The sequence below is a fragment of the Rattus rattus genome, chromosome 2, assembly GCF_011064425.1.
Source record: "Rattus rattus isolate New Zealand chromosome 2, Rrattus_CSIRO_v1, whole genome shotgun sequence".
Classification (NCBI taxonomy): domain Eukaryota; kingdom Metazoa; phylum Chordata; class Mammalia; order Rodentia; family Muridae; genus Rattus; species Rattus rattus.
In genome coordinates this window covers 193471216-193491509 of record NC_046155.1, presented here as the reverse complement: position 1 = coordinate 193491509, position 20294 = coordinate 193471216, and the positions used below count along the sequence as shown (strand labels likewise).

At 48.3% G+C, this 20294-nt stretch overlaps 1 protein-coding gene across 1 annotated transcript in view; it reads left to right on the top strand.

Moving 5' to 3' along the window:
• The window catches only part of Arid1b (AT-rich interaction domain 1B), a 345497-nt gene extending 325609 nt beyond the window's left edge, over positions 1-19888 (top strand). The window contains 8 exon segments of the mRNA XM_032894759.1: positions 2527-2665; positions 2905-3077; positions 8567-8717; positions 10187-10283; positions 11887-12493; positions 12496-12675; positions 14593-14723; positions 16755-19888. Coding sequence (XP_032750650.1) covers positions 2527-2665; positions 2905-3077; positions 8567-8717; positions 10187-10283; positions 11887-12493; positions 12496-12675; positions 14593-14723; positions 16755-18485 — 3209 coding nt within the window. The 3' untranslated portion in view covers positions 18486-19888.
• Positions 19889-20294: the final 406 nt, after the last annotated feature.

The following is a 20294-nucleotide window of genomic DNA, read 5'->3' as shown; positions in this document are numbered from 1 at the left end:
TGTCTTGCTTCCAACTAGGGAATCCTCAGAGGAAGATAAATGAGACCGGTGGCGGTGTAAGCAAAGGTGCCCTCCGGTCGACTTCCAGTCACCAGACCTGGGTCACATCGCCTGTTCCCCTGGTACCCACACCCCTCCCTCTGGCTGTAGGGCACCAGGTTCATGCTGTGCAAATTATCTTCCCAGCCGGGAGCCCTGGCTGTCCCGTCTGAAGTGTGTGAATGACTTAACCTCCAGTAACCTTTTCATTGCTTACTTTAACGTTTACATCATAGCTTCTGGCAAAAGGTGGGGCTACCCTGGAGAGCGGGCCAGCCTCCTCTGCTAATGGAGTGCAAGAGGGTTCCTTCAGGGTTTTGTTTTGTTTTGCTTTGTTTTCCTGAAAGGAAGGGAAAAACACTAGCAAGCAAGGAGGATTTTCCTTTATTTTTTATTAGTTATAACTGGGAATACTTTGTAAGTAAGGGTCATTCTAAAATCACAGCATCCTGCCAGCCACATTTCCACGGCAAGTCAGCCTGACTCAGAAACAAGTCTTCTGTCCTCCGCAGTCTGGGGCTGATGGGGCAGGTCGGTTACCTGTGCCACAGAAGGCTCCAAGCTCACTTGTTATGACTTTCCATCTTCATGCACGGTTCCAGAGTTCTCAATGTCTGTCAGCTGCCCTGCCTCCATGACTAGGTAGTCTGCTACATGCCCAAGCCGTCCCTAACTCTCCCCGAGCTGCAGACGCACGGGCTGCCACTCAGGCCACAGAGCCTGGGCAGACCCTGTCTGACAGACAGCACTTGCCGATAGCTGATGCTTTCTAAGGACAAGCTGTCAGGTCCAAAGAAAAAGCCCCAGTTCCTGAACTCCAGAAGGCATCCATATATCCAGATAAAAGCCACTTTCTTCAGGAACTTGGGAAGCTGGTCCCTGTCTAAAGGAACTGTTTCTCCAGCAGAAGGACTAATGGCTCCCTCTTGTTACACACCAAAGCACTGCCAGGCCTCTGGACTCCCGTAGTATCCCAAGTACCTGTCCTACATTTCAAAGTCCACACTAGCATGCTGCTCCCCAGGTTCCCTCCGCCTACTACACTCTTGTTCTTCCTATAATGGCAAGGTTTTCCCTGCCCTGACTAGTTTCACTGTGCTGCACCTGGTCTTGGTCTCTTGCTTTCTCCCTTCTCACAAATAGCCCTGGCCACACCCACTTGGCTGGCCATGGTCAGTCTACTTTCTCTGCTCTGGACTATTCCAGGTGCCTCTCATATCTACAATAAAACCTTGAGCCATATCAGAGTTCCTGTGGTTAGTTTCTCTACTGTGCCCCTCCCATACATAGGCACCATCCACCTTTCCTGTTTCCGATCCTTTTATTAAGTAATGGCTTGGGACTTACTTAACCTCCATTTTCCCTGACATAAAACAAGCTCTGGGGTGAGGCTGGAATCCCCCATAGGAAAACAAGCGATGTTTCCTAAGCAGGTAGTCTGCAGAGTTCAAGTACCTGACAGTCTCAGAGAGCTGTGCTGGTGCCAGCACACAGGCTCTGTGAGCTGTGTCATTTGCTTCTCTGAGTTCACCTGGTGAAAAGACCCCAGATGCATTGGACACAGATTCATCCAAGGAGGCTCCTGTCTAATCAATACGTGGACCCAACACCTCTCTGTTGACTATCTAACATGACTGTGATAGATGATAAAGTAGGAGCTCTTGAAATATTTTGGTTTTCCTGTAAAGCAAGGCTAATTAATCCCACGTGAGCTTTGAAAGAGGCTCACATCTGAGTGCTCTTATTCTAAAGTAATTATGGTTAAACCTGAATCCCAGAGTTCTGACAGCAGCATCGGAGACTACAAGCCAGCATGATGCGTATTTGTAATAATAAATCTGAGTCACAGCTCGAATGACAGTGTTTTTAATGACCAAGCATAGGTGTCCAGTTGTTGAAGAAATATTAACTGTAAGGTGCCTTGTTAACCTCCGTAAGCACTTTTCAACTGCAAATACTCCCGCTGCTGAAGAACCCGTGTTCTGAAGCCCCGCATTACAGCCCCCCAACCCAAAACACCAGAATTTTTATTCTGTTTCTTCTATATTTACATTTAGAGTATATCCAACAACACTGAGTTAAACGGTTTTCTACCTAAAGCCCTTTTTCTCTTAGACCTTTCTTAGCAATGACCCAGTCACACATGTAACTGTTAGGGCTCACAGCTGAGCTGTGTTTCTAAGTCGTTTATTCACCCTTTTCCTGGGTGGGGAGGGCAGAGCTCAGTGTGCAGCGTTGGCCTCACTCCTGTGAGGCCCGGGCTTCAGTAGCTGGGATGGCATCCCTGTGCTGCTCCACGCTCAGTCTCTCTCTGCCTCTCACCCTGTCGTTTCTGAACAGAAACAGTGCATACGTGACTGTCTCTTACTACATCGTTGCTGTGATTCCAGTAATGTCCTACTTTTAATCCTGTCATATACACGGCTACCAAAATACAGCTTGTCCAGTAACGCTGGCTCTCCCCTTATTTCCCTTGGCCACACCTAGCTAACTCGGGATCCTTACAAGGTCCACAGACGCCACAGTCAACTGGCAGCAGTTCCATGGCAGAGGTTCCCGGTGACCTGAAGCCACCAACCCCAGCCTCCACCCCTCACGGACAGGGGACCCCCATGCAAAGCGGAAGGTATGTTCTGAGGACTCTTGAGATGTAAAGTCAAGTTGTTTTGGTTTTGGAGCAAACTTAATAGAAAAAAAAAAGCGCTCTTCCCTGGTTAGCTTTTAAATCGTTATCACTGCTCCTTTTAACATGTAATTTACTTTGGGTGGTTTTGCACTCACAGTCCCAAGCGTGGCTTATTTCCTGAGCTCCGTGGGTATATGGTGTCACAGTATCCCTCAGCTTCCACCCTCTGTGTCTCTCAGAAGCAGTACAGTCAGTGTGCATGACCCGTTCTCAGACGTGAGTGATTCAGCGTACCCAAAACGGAACTCCATGACTCCAAACGCCCCATACCAGCAGGGCATGGGCATGCCAGACATGATGGGCAGGATGCCCTATGAGCCCAACAAGGACCCTTTCAGTGGAATGAGAAAAGGTATGTGGAGGGAGTTCCTGCATGGGCATTGTCCAGGAGGCTCCCTTCTCCCCACCGCCTGGCAACCTGCTCACTCACCTCTTCAGCTGGGATGGCTCTAAGCACTGCCATGTGGTGACGAAGCCTCCTCCTTGCTCTCTTAAGCTAGAGCCTTAGGAAACATGGCCACTCTGAGTCTGACTTCCTCTTCTAGAAACGGTGAGAGCACTGGAGCTGACATCAGCTGCACTGTAAGGATTAAGTCCACACACAGGAAGCTAAGAGAATGATGGGCAACTGTGGTCCGTTGGCACCCACTGGCTGCCATGATCAACATGGTGTGAACACAGACAGGGCACAGAGTAGTGTTCCCATGTCTCTTCCATAGCTGAAGGAGTTAACTGACTTCAGAAGGCAATAAAGCAAAGCCCCTGACAGATGGGAGAGAGCAGACGGGCAGGGAAGCCTGGGACTGGGGATAGCGGTGATTTTATATGAATGCATCCGGAGGAAGGCAGAGGCCCTGTCGATTGCCACGTCACAAGGAAAGAAGGAAGGATGTCGGCTCTCCACAGAGACCTGCAGAGTTGGGAAGAGGGTGCCTTAACGGGGCTGCTGCGCCTCTTTAAGGAAGGGACACAGGCTGAGGGCATCTGTTACCAGGGGTCAGGGCCCTTCAACTAATTGGCATATTCATGAGTTTGAGTCTTCACTAGCTGAGAAATGTTATCTAGGGAAACTGCATGACTTGACTTTTTTAAGTAAGTTTGTGAGTAACTGGTAGTGTCCAGGCATGCTCCGAAAAGATAAGAGATTCATGGCAGGGCTGGAGAGATGGCTCGGCAGTTAAGAGCACTGGCTGCTCTTCCAGAGGACCTGGGTTCAATTCCCAGCAACCACATGGTGACTCACAGCCATCTGTAATCAAGCACCAAGTGATTTGACAAGCTCACACAGACATACATGCAGGCAAGACACCAGTGCACAGAGAATAAAAATAAATCTTTAAAAAAAAAAAAAAAGATGAGATGGAGCAGTGGTGACGGGTGAGCCAGAGATGCCAGGCTGAGCCAGACAGTAGCAGCAGAGAGACGCCCACTGTGGCTTTGAGGAGTGGCGAACGAGTGGGGACTCTGAATAGTTGGCCATGGCTGGTTGGAAAAGTGCCAGGAGAGCAGGAAATGCAGAGGATCTGTGGAGGCCTAGTCATAGGTTGTTTCTGGAGCTCTGAGGCCACCTTCAATGTGTATCTGTAATATTGGGGCCTACCTGCCTCTGTGTCCCCAGTGCAGGGGCATGAGAGTATCAGGGACAACAGAAACCCAGGGCTGAGTCTTACACTGGCCAGCCCCAGGGAGTGCAGACCAGCGGGTGTACACACATGTAGATGGCACACACCAGCATCAGGTAGGAACCTGGCAAATTGAGTTTTGGCATTCACCCAAATGCAGTTAGGTCCTGTCAAATGCAGCCACCATGTGAGCATTTTTTCTACTATACCGAAAGATGGTGAAGATGGTTTTGTAGAGGTAGTTATTCTGGGGTCCCTTAGAGCAGTAGCTGTGATATTGGATGTTGTGACAGTAGTTACATGTTGGAATACATCTAAATTTTTTTGAGACTGGGTCTCACTGTGTACCTGTGGCTGATGAAACTCCATGTCAACCAGGTTGACCTCAAACTCACAAGAGACCTACCCGCTTCTGTGTCCCCAAGTGCTTGGATTAAAGGCCATATAGGCCACCACACCAGCTATGAATTTTATGACATTCAGGAGTGGAGAGACACATAAAGCCCCAGCTTTTTTTTTCTTTTTTTTTTTCTCAGAGCTGGGGACCGAACCCAGGGCCTTGCGCTTGCTAGGCAAGCGCTCTACCACTGAGCTAAATCCCCAACCCTCCCAGCTTGGTTTTGATGAGTATTATGGGCTATAAAAATAAAAGAGGAGAATCTCAGAATTTTTAGCATTGGGTATATACTACTAAGCAAATGAGATGTATAATATTTCAGATGTATTTCAGGTAACAGTTACATAAAGCAAGGTGATATGTAATTTCTTTTTTCTCTCAAGAGTCTCGGAACTTCTTCTAAGTAAAGATTTCCAGAATGCAGGATGAGTCCAGAAACCTCCTATGTGTAAGAAGTAGCTAGGTTTCTGTGGTGGGAGAGGGATTCGAGGTTCGTATCCTACTTGTCTTAGTTAGGGTTTTACTGCTGTGAAGAGACACCATGATCACAGCAACTCTCATTAAAGGACATTTCATTGGGGCCAGCTCCACTTTCAGAGGTTCAGTCCATTATCAGCACGGCAGGAAGCATAGCGACACGCAGGCAGACATGGTGCTGGAGAAGGGGATGAGAGTTCTATATCCTGATCCACAGGCTGTGTGTCCAGACCATCTGTAACTTTTTCATAGGAGACCACAAGTTCCTATGCGATTCTACCACAAGTTGATATGAGATCAGACAGAGAGAAGGTAGCAAGAGAAGGCTTGCCCCACTGTAGCTTATTCCAGCAAGGCCATACTTCCTCATAGTGGCACTCCCTATGGGGCAAGCATTCAAACCCAGGCATCTGTGAGGACCATGCCACACCACCTTTAGGCTCTAGAAATAAAACAACATGGAAAAATTAATGATTGGTATTTGGGGTGGGGCCTCCGAATCTCATTCCTCGGTTTTAACTTTTTTTTTCCCGGAGCTGGGGACCGAACCCAGGGCCTTGCGCTCCCTAGGCAAGGGCTTTACCGCTGAGCTAAATCCCCAACCCCGGGCCTCCGAATCTCAAGCATGCTGTTTCTGCATCCCTCTGTACAACAGCTACAGGATGCCTCTCCTTTGTGTCTGCAGTCTCTACTGTGAATGAGTCTGAGAGGCTGCGTGCTTTCTGCACAGCCATGAATTTGGATCTCCTGTGCCCCCATAAAGCCTGGTGCTGTAAAGCCTAGGCAGGAGATAACCAGCCTCACAGTCAGTAAGAAAGACCTCATCTCAAAATGAAGATGGAGAAGACTAGAGGAAGACTCCAACACACACACAGCACAGACGGGATTTGGGCAGTTAGGGGACAAGTAGAGGGCTTTGTTTTGAGATGGTAGGTAGAGATGTGTGTCTTAGGTAAATAGCACAGCCCTTGTATATTTCAGCTCACCTGCTGCCTCATAGCATTGGGACATTTGTGTCCACAGGAAATATTGTCTTACAGCTCTAAGGAGTTATAAATAAAGTTCTTCAGTTTGCCTTGTTCTATGAATTTAGACCAACACCCATGGAAACTCCTGTTGCTGGGGCAGCACCAGCGGGTGGTCCTAGCATCCCCATGGCTGGCCTGTGGCTCAGCTGTGCAGCGAGTCAGCCTGGTGAGATTCCTTACCCCACAGAGCCGGCCTTGCCTGCTGCTCACCCCTGCCTTAAACAGGGTATGTGATCCCACACAAGACGGACTCTCTCAGGCTCTGACCATGGTATCCAGTGTGTCTGGGTGTCTGTTACTATCCATATACCTAGCTATGCTTAACTCTTTTACTGGATCCTAGTGCTGTAGCCCTAGGTGGGCTGTTTCTCCCACTAGCGCCTACAAAACCATGGTGCATGACTGCTGAGACAGTGTTTTCATGAGATGGATTCCTAAGTTGAGTGAGTCAAAGAATGGGAGTGAAATGCATCTGTCATCTTGTAATATATAGCAGAGCCCCACACTCACTGACTTCAGTCAACAGAACTGCACTGTCTCATGGCTGTGTCGTCAGGGGCCCTCTGGGGTGACTGATGTCAGCAGAGTCTTCACTCGGGACCCAGCTGCAGTCTGGGCCCCTTCTGTGTGGTTTCTAGAGTACCCTGGCCATGAAAGGTGAAATCCAAGATCAAGGTAAACCCTGTTGCGAGCTTGGGCAGGTGTTTGTTGGAGTCCATTTCCCCGAGCCTATTGGTCAATACTAGCTAGCCATGTGGCCCATCCCAGGTCATTATGGGAGGGGACAGCATGGGCTGTGAACACAAGTAGATGTGCTTCAGTTTTGTAATTTTCAGTAAGGCCACAGATCACGTTGAGTGACCATTTAGTTTTCTTCTTCTGCAAACATGGCTTTCATGGTTTTGTCATAGTATTTACTTTCTGTTGACTTTTTTCTACTCTGTGTATTAAAGAATTAAACTACTTAACTTTAATTATACCACTTGACTTCTGTCTATCTCTGTCTTTCCATCTACAAAATGGAAGGTAACCTCAAAACTGGTTCTGCCACAAGTTCATGTGCGATCAGACAGAGAGAGAAGGTAGCAAAATGTGATATTCCTGCATTGGCCTCAACCCTTGTATGGGGTCCACAGCATTGACAGCATTGACTCAGAAAACGTCAGGTGGCTTTTCTGCCTCAGACAGCAGTAGAACGAAGACAAGCAGCAGCTGTGGAACAAGTGTTTTCCTCAGGCTCTGAGCGGACGCTTATTTGCACATGTGCCCTTACTGGCGCTCTGCTTTGGGATAGAAATAAGTCACAGCTTGTCCATCTTCAGCTCTTCTTTTAACTGTGTGCACATATGTATGTGCACATGAGTGCAGGTACCTCCAAAGGCCAGAGGGCCTCGGATGCCCTGGAGCTGGAGTCACAGGCAGTAGTGAAGCACTAGCCAGTGTAAATGCTGGGAAGTGAACTCAGGTCCTGCAAGTGCTCAAACCACTGAGCCATCTCTTGAGCTGTTGTGATGCGCATTTATGTCTAGGTTTTCTTGCTCTTCTGTGTAAGGGTGGGAACTAATTTAAATACGTATTTCCTGTCTTGTTTATAAGCTCTTCATAAGCCGATGTCACCTCGTTCTACAAACAGTCGTTAATACGAACATTAGTAGCTTTTCTGTGAGCTTCCATGTTGCTGCATGAGAGTGACCATAGACTACACCTGTGACAGCAGAGGTGCAGGCTCTCTGTGGGTCAGCAGGCGCTGCAAGGGTAGTCTTGGGCCTCTGTTCTCAGTCTCACACGAAACCAAAGCCAGAACTCAGCTTCCGAGGTTCAGGTCCCCTTCAGCTGCATTCAGGTTGTTGGTTCTTTCCCTTGTCTCTCATGCTTATAGGGCCAAGGTGCCCATCACATTGTTGGCTGTTCTCTGTCCACCCTTCATAATGTTCTTCTTTCCATGGCAAGGCCAGTAGTAGAGTATCAGACAGGCTCCATTTTTAGCCTTCAGCCCAGATTTGAAGGGTGACTTGAACTTTCCCTTTGGGTGAATGAACCCAAAACCATCGTAACCATCTGACTCTCGTAACCACGGAGCCGCAGCCCAGCCTGTATCCAAGTTCTGCCACATCAGAGGCTCTTGTAGAGCAAACAGAGGGGATGCGGGTGTCTTTGAGAACATCTAGAGGTTCTGCTCCCTTGGGCAGAGTCTATGTCCTTTCAGTAGGATTGTGGTGTAGAAGATTGGGACCACTGAAGTTCACAAGAAGGGATCTATAGGCCCTTTGGCTTTTGGAAAATGCTCAATTCTGTGCTTTTTATCTCAATATCACAGTGCCTGGAAGCAGCGAGCCCTTTATGACACAAGGACAGATGCCCAACAGCAGTATGCAGGACATGTACAACCAGAGCCCCTCGGGTGCCATGTCCAATCTGGGCATGGGACAGCGGCAGCAATTTCCCTATGGAACCAGTTATGACCGAAGGTGAGTGGTGGTTTGGTTTGGTTTGGGTTTTGTTCTGTTTTGTTTTTCTTATTTTATGAAGATGGGATAACTTACCAAAAAGTTTTCCTCAGATACACATTTCTGAGCCATGGTGGCTGAGCTTCCAGTAACAGCACAGTGGGTAACCTTTGTAGCCTTCACTGACGACCAGGCAGTGGCCTTACAGTGGGCAGCCTCAGCCAGAACATGAGGAACTTGGTCTCAGACGGTCCATGGCTCTTACTTCCAAGCAGGAGTTCAGCAGCATACAAACTGTGGGCCACTCTTCTTCAGTTCTTCTTAAGTTAGCCTCTGTGGCTCCCTAGGCCAAAGGCTGGGGCTTTAAGATCCAGGAAGAGCTACTGCTTTGCTTTGCTTTGTTTTTCCGATGAGATTAGTCAGTGGTAAAAGGACAGACACAGTGGAGACTCTCCCGTGAGCTTTTGCTGCCTCCCTTAAGCTTTGTCCTCGTCAGTTAGAACGCTTTCCTTCAAGCTTCCTCCTAGAGTCTTCTGTCTATTTGTATGTGGTAATCTAATTCTTCCCTCTTTTCATTTCTTGATCTCATTAATAATATATCCAACCAATTATTCTCCCCTCTACAAGATTCAGTATTTCTAACTTAACCCAGTTTATTTTCAAAGTTCAAGACTTTTTTACCCTTAAACATGTTAATTCTATGGCATTTACAGTTCCTAAATGTGGGAGCAGTTGGAAATGCCCATTATGTTTCTCTGCAAGGACTTAGTAGGAGTTCATCTCAGTCAGTGTGAACACCCTCCTCCATGCCCTCTGTAATCGGGGACCATCCCTCTGCGGAAGGATAGCTTTTTAAATCTTTATTTTATGTACAGTGGTATATGTCTGTGTGAGAGTGTCAGATCTTGGCGCTACAGATGTTGTGTGCTGCCTTGTGGCTGTTGGAAATTGAAGCGGGGTCCTCTGGAAGAGCAGTCAGTGTTCTTAACTGCTGAGCCACCATCTCTCCAGCCCCCATGAGGTATAGCTGTAAACGCTGTGTCCTCAGTGAGGAAGCAGAAGATGGGAACACCATCCATGTTCTGATACTTCTAGAAATGCTGCTTCCGGACTTCTGTCTACTCCTGCTTCTCCCTTGACAACACCATGTGGCTCCTGCTTGTGGAAGCTTCAGGGGATGGGCGGGGCTTCTGCCTCAAAGGAAGCGGCCAGAGCCTGGACAAGCACACACAAGGCTCTGCCTGTCCGACCGGTATCCCTCTGACACCGATTAGCAACAGCCTGAACTGGGAGTTTGGCTGGCCTCCTGAGATGGGTGTTACCGTCCCTGCAAGAAGCTGGAGCGCAGCTGTGGCCTCCTGTGCTGTTCAAAGTGGTGTGTGTGGAGAGAAGGCAGAGCCGCTGGGTAGGGCTCTAGAAATGGGCTGTTTTCGTCTGTGTTTGCCTCGAGTCCCATGTAAACCAATCTTCCTTTGAACACTTTGCTCTAGGCATGAGGCTTACGGGCAGCAGTACCCAGGCCAAGGCCCTCCCACAGGACAGCCGCCGTATGGAGGACACCAGCCTGGCCTGTACCCACAGCAGCCGGTGAGTTGGCCGGGGGTGTGGGCCTGTGTCCCTTTTGTCTGCTGGAGACTGAAACCCAACGTCTTTCTTGTGAAGATTTGGGGAGGGCTAACCAAAGCCACACACTTTACTGACTAGCCAGGATAGGTTTAGCTAGAAAGTAACTCAGAAAGTTAAAAACAGCTCTTGACAGGCAGTATTCTGGGATATGCACAGCACGCTGGACACGTGTCTGTGGCCACCCCTCCTCCTGTCCCACAGGTTCCAGACCCATGCGCCAGTGCAGGTCAAAAGGCAAGTGCGCAGAGCACGCGTGTGTCCCTCACTGCTGTTCTGCCAACAAGCAGGGCACAGCTGCCGGGCAGCGATCACTGGTGTAGGACACATCTGGAAGAACCGCACAGCCAAGAGTGTGTGTAGACGCTGGAGAGCAAGCCAGCCTTCTTCTCTCGGGGACTTGAGTGTTCATGGATGTAGCCACAGGGGTCCTGGAGGTAGTCTCTGCAGATGTTCTAGGGCAGCTGTGTTGTGGTAAATGCACTGTAGGTCAGAAACGTGCCGTACTCAAGGAAAACAATAAAAGAAACTCAGACTGCTGTGGACCAAGATGGCCACTGGCTCTTTAAGAGAAGACACTAACAACGCGTATTCGGACGGCAGCGCTCTCGTTGCTTCCTGGCCCACTGCGCCCTAAAGTATGCTAACTGTTTGTTCTTCAGAAGATAAATTAATGGCATGTTCTGCAATAGGCTAGTTCCTGTGGCATACTTCACAGCCGAGTCTTGTATAACCCAACCTTGCAGAAGTCACAGTGGCCCTAAGGGTCGGGCTCCTCCTTAGGGTCTAGCTGTTTCTGAACAATCTTTCTGGTCTGCGATCGCTCACCAAAAAGTGGGGGAGGGCATTTTCTTTTTAGAATTTTTCAATCACAAAGTCATTTTGAAATAGTCATTTACTTGGAGTATACCTTGCAGTTGGTGAAGTAACTTACCAGAGACAGTTTGAAGTGCACAGTGCACACCTCCACATCTCTCCCACCCACCCAGTGGGTACCAAGGAGAGTCTTCAAGGGTGGAACTGAGCCAAAGGAGTTGTGTAGAGGGACCAGTAAGGGTTCCGTGGAGAACTGAGCCTGGGCGAGCTGTGTAACTAAGCGCAAACCGAGATATGGACTGCAGGCATCATGGTCCAGGAGCTACGTCAGCAGAGGCTCTGCTATCTACTGAGGTCTAGGGTCCCCTCAGCCCAGAACCTCCCAGAATGGCCCTGAAATATCCAGTTTGCTCCCATGAGTCAGAGCACCCTGGCTCCTAGGGTACTGTTGGTTCCATCTATCCACGTGTGCTGACATGGTGGTCAGCCATGGTGTACTGTCCCTGTGTTGCTCAAGGAGAGGGGTCATAGAAAATGTTTTACACTTGAAAACAAACCTGGGCACCCTTCCTAAGAGTGTGCGGCAATACTGAAAACAAGCCTAAATTGTTAGTGTTTGTCAGTACATAGGAGCGTCCCGTATCCGTTTTGAAATGAACATTCTACCCAGTAATAACTTTTGCATAATTCGAGTGTGTATGATTATACCTCTAAGAGAACATCAGTATGATTGTCTTTATATGGATTTCAGAATTACAAACGCCATATGGATGGCATGTACGGGCCTCCAGCCAAGCGCCACGAGGGAGACATGTACAACATGCAGTATGGCAGCCAACAGCAGGAGATGTATAACCAGTATGGAGGCTCCTACTCTGGCCCGGACAGAAGGCCCATCCAGGGACAGTATCCCTACCCCTACAATAGAGAAAGGATGCAGGGCCCAGGCCAGATGCAGCCACATGGAATCCCACCTCAGATGATGGGTGGCCCCATGCAGTCATCTTCCAATGAGGGGCCTCAGCAGAATATGTGGGCTACACGCAATGATATGCCTTATCCCTACCAGAACAGGCAAGGCCCAGGCGGCCCTGCACAGGCACCCCCATACCCAGGCATGAACCGCACAGATGATATGATGGTACCCGATCAGAGGATCAATCACGAGAGCCAGTGGCCTTCTCATGTCAGCCAGCGCCAGCCTTATATGTCATCATCGGCCTCCATGCAACCCATCACGCGCCCACCTCAGTCATCCTACCAGACGCCGCCGTCACTGCCAAACCACATCTCCAGGGCACCCAGCCCTGCCTCCTTCCCTGCTGCGCCTCCCTGAGAGCCGTATGTCTCCCCAAGCAAGTCCCCTTCCTGCCTGCCATGAAGATGCAGAAGGTCATGCCCACGGTCCCCACATCCCAGGTCACCGGACCACCCCCACAGCCACCGCCAATCAGAAGGGAGATTACCTTTCCTCCTGGCTCAGTAGAAGCATCGCAGCCAGTCCTGAAACAAAGGCGGAAGATTACCTCAAAAGATATTGGTAAGCATTAAAATGGATTAAAATGCAATCTAGAACTTTTAATACAGACACAATTCCCATCTGTCTCAATTGGATGAGAATCTCAACAGTACAAATTATAGGCTATTTATCTATGGGAGCATTGGTTAGAAGCCACGTGTCTGAATAAGAAACAGACCAGAGAAAAGCCTGAATCTGAATGACACTCAGGTGCAAAGGTTGCTTGTAGAAGAGACTAGCCCTCCAAGGAGGGGGGCCAAACCCCTCAGTCACACAGGCTGGGTGCTGGCTTGAGCTTTAGACAAAACCAAGCCACTTGATTTCTACACTGGATGCTAGAGAGATCCACTGGAGGCCAGCCACTCTAGTGACAATGTAAGATGAGTTTCCATAGGGAAAGTAGGGCCTGGCCATGCTGCGCAGATAGGTAGGTATGGTATGTGAGTGCCCTCCGCTGTGATTTCCGGCACTGATGTAATCACATCACACTGGCCGATACAGTCCAAGGAGCTAACTCAGCTGAGCTAGTATTGCTTACTTGCCCTCTGCGAAGGCCATGGGCATACTCCAGTGGTCTGGAGTGTCCGTTAGTTAGCAGCTTCTTCTGCATGCATTTTGAAGTTCTTTTCACACAACAGAGGAAATAATAGCTCTTGGTTGTGTAACAAAATTTTTTCAAAGATTTTGGAATCAATTGTCTTAAAGCCATTGGCAGTGATTAGAAAATGAAAGATTTAATTAACAATGTTAAAGATGTTTTTAGTTGTTAGACATTAAGAAGTGTATCTTATATATGGGAACTTTAGAGAGATGATGGAAACATAGATACTGAGCCCTATTTTATAGAAATGTAAATGAAATAGCTATCTATGTTTGTGTGTTTAAATAGTCATAAATCTACTTTTTAAAAGCATATTTACTTTATGTGATATTTTGCCTGCATGTGTATCTGCATTATATGCCGACAGTGCCCAAGGAAGCAGAAGAGGGAGTTAAATCCTCAGGAACTGGGTTGCAGATGACTGTTAGCTACCGTGCGGGTGCTGGAACGCTAACCCTGGTCTTGTCCAGGAACCAGTGTGCTTAACCCCCGAGCCTTCTCTCCAGCCCTATATCTGGTTTTGAATCTTGTTTTGTTTTTAATCTCTTAGTCCAGTTTCTGTCAGTGCTTGCCTCCAACCTAGGGAGATTTTATTTTCAAAAGTCTGATCCCTTGTATGACAAAAGACATGTTTTCCTCTTAAAACACCTGTAAAGCCAAATCCCAGGAAGGACGCCCTTGGACACAGCCCCTCCCTCACTGCATCATAAGACACATCATAGCACAATCGCCCCTCACACTGCACTGTAAGGAGCTGGGAGGATGGGTAGATCAGTCCCCTTCTCTCTTTCAGGTCACATCACAGGCCCCTGCAGTTTTGAAAATCTCCCAGTGTAGACTTAGGACTTGTAGTCCAGTATACCCCCATCCTCAGCAAAGCTGACAGCTGTCATTTAGTCATACTTTTCTAGGGGCAGGAGTAGGAAGAGTGACAGAGAATGCAGACTTTCAGTCTCCCATTCCTGGGCACGGTCGCACCTGAAAATCAACCATTGGAGTACCTGTTCAGCCACAGCAGGGTATAGCCATGGGAGAACACAGACATTCTCTGATGTTACACTGTTTGAGGATTACACTTTCCTCCCAAGCCAGCTCTGCTGGGCTTGACTCGATCATTACCCTTACCAAGTGGCAAAAGAAATGCTCACGATGACAGGACCATGTGTGCTGGCCATGCACTTGGGGCTCCTGTCCCACCACCAGAACACAAGAGCAAAGTAGCATGTCTACTTACCGTCCCCAGCTGAAGTCAGATGATCACACACAGCTGACTGCTGCACAGCGCTCCGCTTCCTCCTCCAGAGCTGGTGCTTACAACACCCTCTTCTCCTTTCTAGTTACTCCCGAGGCGTGGCGTGTGATGATGTCCCTTAAATCTGGTCTGTTGGCTGAGAGCACGTGGGCTTTGGACACCATCAACATTCTCCTCTATGATGACAGCACCGTTGCCACCTTCAATCTTTCCCAGGTGAGGCAGCTGCACACAGCTGGCAACGAGTTGGCGTGTTCTAAAATGAAGTATGCATAATGCTAAGCTGGTGCCTAAGGTGCTGTGCAGCGAGCATCCAAGACTGAATCTCTGTAGTTAGTGTAAAGCAGCACTAGTCAATACGTAGTTGTCTGGGTACTCAGTCTGGGATAGCAACTAATTTCTATCTTCAGGGTACATCATGTGAGGTGTGAGTGTGTGTGTGTGTGTGTGTGTGTGTGTGTGTGTGTGTGTGTGTGTGTGTGTGTGTGAGAGAGAGAGAGAGAGAGAGAGAGAGAGAGAGAGATTGTTTCAATAGGAGTGATTAAACCCTAACGTGGAACTGATCTATTACAGAAAGTACTTCTCAGTGCAACTTAGTATCTTTCTATTGATGTTACTGTTTTTCAATCATTTGTTTGAGGCAGAGTCCAGCCTGAGCCAACTGTGTGATGTTGAGCCCCTGCTGCCACGTGCTATGGTTGTAGGGAGCACCACCACATCCCATGCTGTGTCTTTTTCCCCAGTGGAAAGTATGTAACACATTTCATAGCACAGATCTCATTGGCCCTATGTCCCCATCTCACTGGAATGACCAGGGACTTCTAGCCATGCCTGCCTCCAGGTCACTTCCCCACATCTGCCTTCTCCAGGTCATCCTAAAGTCCTCACTTGAAACCCTGCTTCTTCCGTCATCCAGGGAGCACCCCACCCTCACTCACCCCCAGTTCAGAGCTGGCCTTAAAGTAGCTTGTAACAATATGGCTAACAGCAGGAAGCCTGAGGAAGATGCCCCTGTCAGTGAGGTATGGGCTTTAACCTGATGTTCAGAATAAAAATGTGAGAGGCTTGTTCTCCCTGTGGGCTGTAAACAGCTCCTCACCTGAAGACACTGGGTTCTCTGCCTGCCGCTGAGATAAAGACCAGAACTGTGTACCACCCCCCTTCTTTCACTGAGTCTTCAGTGTAGACCAGAGGCAGCTCTCAGCTGGTGGACTGTGTTAATGGTCAAAAACATTGCATGCCCTAATGATGGTATTTAAGATGTGTGCTTAAAATAATGTGTCCAGCCTTCTCGAGAATTCATCCTCTTAAGAGATGAACTCTGGCTGGTTGTACATTTTTATGCCCAGAAGTGCTTGGTTAACTTGCCCTTTTCCCCAGGGAAGCTTGTGACAGGGAGGGGGAGAATTCTTCCCCTGGGGAGAATACTGCTTGGTATAGCTATGTGCGCTCACTGGGACAGGCGTGCCCAGCCCTGGGAACAAAGAGGAGATGTGAGATTATGGTTGGTCTCACAGCATCTGTCATACAGAACCCGCGCTGCATGTCCCTACAGCTCATGTGAGGCTGGCTGTGTATGGAGTGAGTGATGCAGACGGGAGCACTCGACTTTCCACAGGCAGACTCTGTCAATGGCTCTTGTCTTTCATTTAGCATTGTGAATAACTGAAATGTAAAATTGCATTTTATAAAGCACTCTCATTCATTTATCAGGGACTAAATTGATTTGTTTATAATTTTCAGTCTTTATGAGCGACTACATTACTAAAATTATCTCCTCCAAAAGATATAGAAAGAACGTAAATCAGGACAACCTATGGCACCTGAGACAAAAATAACCATAAAAATCCTAGGAATAATAACCATAAAAACCCCAGCAGGCGACTCCCAGATAAATAGTAGAGGAGCAAATAGATTCACTTTGGGTGCGAGAGTCTATAAAACCCTCGCTCCTGCTCCTCACGGTGCACTCCCTAAATCATGCAGGCCGAGAGAGTGGGGAGCTCTCCACACACTGGAGCCATGGCTGGGGAAAGCTGGGGCCAAGGCTGGCAGTGCAGTTGGCAGTGAACTGGAGGAGACACGCTTGTGCACACTTAGTCCATCCTCGGGAAGGTAGCTCTCAGACGCATGGTGTGCCCTCTAGGGTCAGGGCAGAAAGACATTAGAACAGCGTGGAAGTCTCTACCCAAGGCCGCTCTGTCAGAGCTGGTGTCCTGACCTGTGCCTGCTCTCTCCCCTCTCTAGCTGTCGGGGTTCCTGGAACTACTAGTGGAGTACTTCCGAAAGTGCCTGATTGACATTTTCGGAATTCTGATGGAATATGAAGTGGGTGACCCCAGCCAAAGGGCGCTTGATCACCGCACAGGGAAGAAAGATGACAGCCAGTCGTCGGAGGACGACTCTGGGAAAGAAGAAGATGATGCCGAGTGTCTGGAGGAGGAGGAAGACGAGGAGGAAGACGAGGAAGAGGAGGAAGACGGTAACAAGATGGAGTCAGAGGGGAAGAGCAGCTCTGTCCTAGCTGCTCCAGACACCACTGTGGACCCCAAGGAGACGCCGAGGCAGGCCAGTAAGTTTGACAAGCTGCCCATAAAGATTGTCAAGAAGAACAACCTGTTTGTGGTGGACCGGTCCGACAGGCTGGGTCGAGTTCAAGAGTTCAACAGCGGGCTCCTCCACTGGCAGCTGGGTGGCGGCGACACCACCGAGCACATCCAGACCCACTTCGAGAGCAAGATGGAGATCCCTCCTCGCAGGCGTCCTCCTCCGCCTCTCAGCTCCACGGGTAAGAAGAAAGAGCTGGAAGGCAAGGGCGATTCTGAAGAGCAGCCGGAGAAAAGCATCATAGCCACCATTGATGATGTGCTGTGTGCCCGGCCAGGGGCCCTGCCGGAAGACAGCAACCCCGGACCCCAGGCCGAGAGTGGCAAGTTCCCCTTTGGAATCCAGCAGGCCAAAAGCCACCGCAACATCAGGCTCCTGGAGGACGAGCCCAGGAGCCGAGACGAGGCTCCCCTGTGCACCATCGCGCACTGGCAGGACTCACTGGCCAAGCGCTGCATCTGCGTGTCTAACATCGTGCGGAGCTTGTCCTTCGTGCCTGGCAACGACGCAGAGATGTCCAAACATCCGGGCTTGGTGCTGATCCTAGGAAAGTTGATTCTGCTGCATCACGAGCATCCGGAGAGAAAACGGGCGCCACAGACCTATGAGAAGGAGGAGGATGAGGACAAGGGGGTGGCCTGCAGCAAAGATGAGTGGTGGTGGGACTGCCTCGAGGTCTTGCGGGATAACACACTGGTCACGTTGGCTAACATTTCCGGGCAGCTAGACTTGTCTGCTTACACAGAGAGCATCTGCTTGCCGATCCTGGACGGCTTGCTGCACTGGATGGTGTGCCCGTCTGCGGAGGCACAGGACCCCTTTCCCACTGTGGGGCCCAACTCAGTTCTATCGCCACAAAGACTTGTGCTGGAGACCCTGTGTAAACTCAGTATCCAGGACAACAATGTGGACCTGATCTTGGCCACACCTCCATTTAGTCGTCAGGAGAAATTTTATGCTACATTAGTTAGGTACGTTGGGGATCGCAAAAACCCAGTCTGCCGAGAAATGTCCATGGCGCTTTTATCGAACCTTGCCCAGGGGGATACACTGGCAGCGAGGGCAATAGCTGTGCAGAAAGGAAGCATTGGGAACTTGATAGGCTTCCTGGAGGACGGGGTCACGATGGCGCAGTACCAGCAGAGCCAGCATACCCTCATGCACATGCAGCCCCCGCCTCTGGAACCCCCCAGTGTGGACATGATGTGCAGGGCGGCCAAAGCTTTGCTGGCTATGGCTAGAGTGGATGAGAACCGCTCGGAGTTCCTTTTGCACGAGGGTCGGTTGCTGGATATCTCGATATCCGCTGTCCTGAACTCTCTGGTTGCGTCTGTCATCTGTGATGTACTGTTTCAGATTGGGCAGTTATGACACCCGTGAGGGCACACATGTGTGAGGGAACATTAGAGGGTCACATATGACTGGCTGTTTTCTGTTCTCGTTTATCCAATGTAGGAAGAAGGAAAAGAAAAATCTTTGCTCCTCTGCCCCATTCACTATTTACCAATTGGGAATTAAAGAAATCATTAATTTGAACAGTTATAAATTAATATTTGCTGTCTGTGTGTATAAGTACATCCGTTGGGGGATTTCTGTTTCTTTCTCTTTTTTTTAACCAAAGTTGCCGTCTAGTGCATTCACAGGTCACATGTTTTTTTGTTTTTTTTCATAATTTTTTTTCATGTTGTATTACAGTTTTAGGGAAGTGAATTGACTTTATAAAGTAAAAAGGTTTGGCAAAAAATGCTGATAGGAAAATTTCACCACACTGAGTCAAAAAGGTGAAAGGAAAAATTGATCCTTAAATTGATTTCCTATGAATTTTATTCTTCGCAGAATGAAAAAAGCGAAAGTGCATCCCATTGCCCAAAGCTCTGTGCAATAGAAACTTCTAGAGATGTAGGTGTAGGGGCTCGAGGTGTGGCAGTCAGCAGTCTGGCCCAGTGATGCTGTTCTCTCCACAGGAAAGCGGCTGCATTAGGCCTCGAGCAAAAAACCGCGCTCTCAGTTAGGGGCGAAAATCCACTCCTAACCACCAACAGCGGGATTGCTTCCTCACCACGACCGCCATGTCTGCTGCGGCTCAGCCTCCACCTCACAGATCTTCGTGATTCCTTTCATCATTTTTTAAATATTTTTTTTTTACTGCCTATGGGCTGTGATGTATATAGAAGTTGTACATTAAACATACCCTCATATTTTTTTCTTTTCTTTTTTTTTTTTTAGTACAAAGTTTTTAGTTTCTTTTTCATGATGTGGTAACTACGAAGTGATGGTAGATTTAAATAATTTTTTATTTTTATTTTATATATTTTTTCATTAGGACCATATCTCCAAAAAACAAGAAAAAGAAACAAAAAATACAAAAAATAAAAACAAACAAAAAAAGGGGGTAATGTACAAGTTTCTGTATGTATAAAGTCATGCTCTGTTGGGAGGGCAGCTGGTCCCAATTTGCTTCATGAATCAAGGTGTGGAAATGGTTGCATACGGATTGATTTAGAAAATGAATACCAGTACATACAAAAAAAAGAAAAAAGAAAAACCAACTAAACGAAGAAACACAACTTCAAAGATTTTTCTGTGACAAGAATCCGCATTTGTATTTCAAGATAATGTAGTTTAAGAAAAGAAAAAAGAAAAAAAAAGAAAAAAACTTGATGTAAATTCCTCCTTTTCCTCTGGCTTAATGAATATCATTTATTCAGTATAAAATCTTTATATGTCCCACATGTTAAGAATAAATGTACATTAAATCTTGTTACGCACTGTGATGGGTGTTCTTGAATGCTGTTCTAGTTTGCCTAACGTGGTTGCGTAGTAACCAAGTTATTTACAGGAAATAGGGGAAAAGTAACAACTTCTTCCTCCTAATGAAGCCCGAAGGCCAGAAAGGACTTCCAGGGTTTCCTCCTTGAGAGTGGGAACAACCGTTTGATTTTCCTCAGATTGTTTAGATAATTAGGCCTTCTTTGAAGCAATTAACTCTGGCGACATTGAGATGTGGTAATTCCCTCACAGATGGGTGGTGACTGCCAGCCCACGTGACCTGGGGCCCTCCAAGCTTACTGGCCAGAGACCACGACCTTCTGTCTCTCACTACTGTTCTAACCCAAGTCTGCACCCGCCATGTTTCTTCTGTGTGCCTCCAAGTTACTCTGCATTAGTTTACTCCGCCGT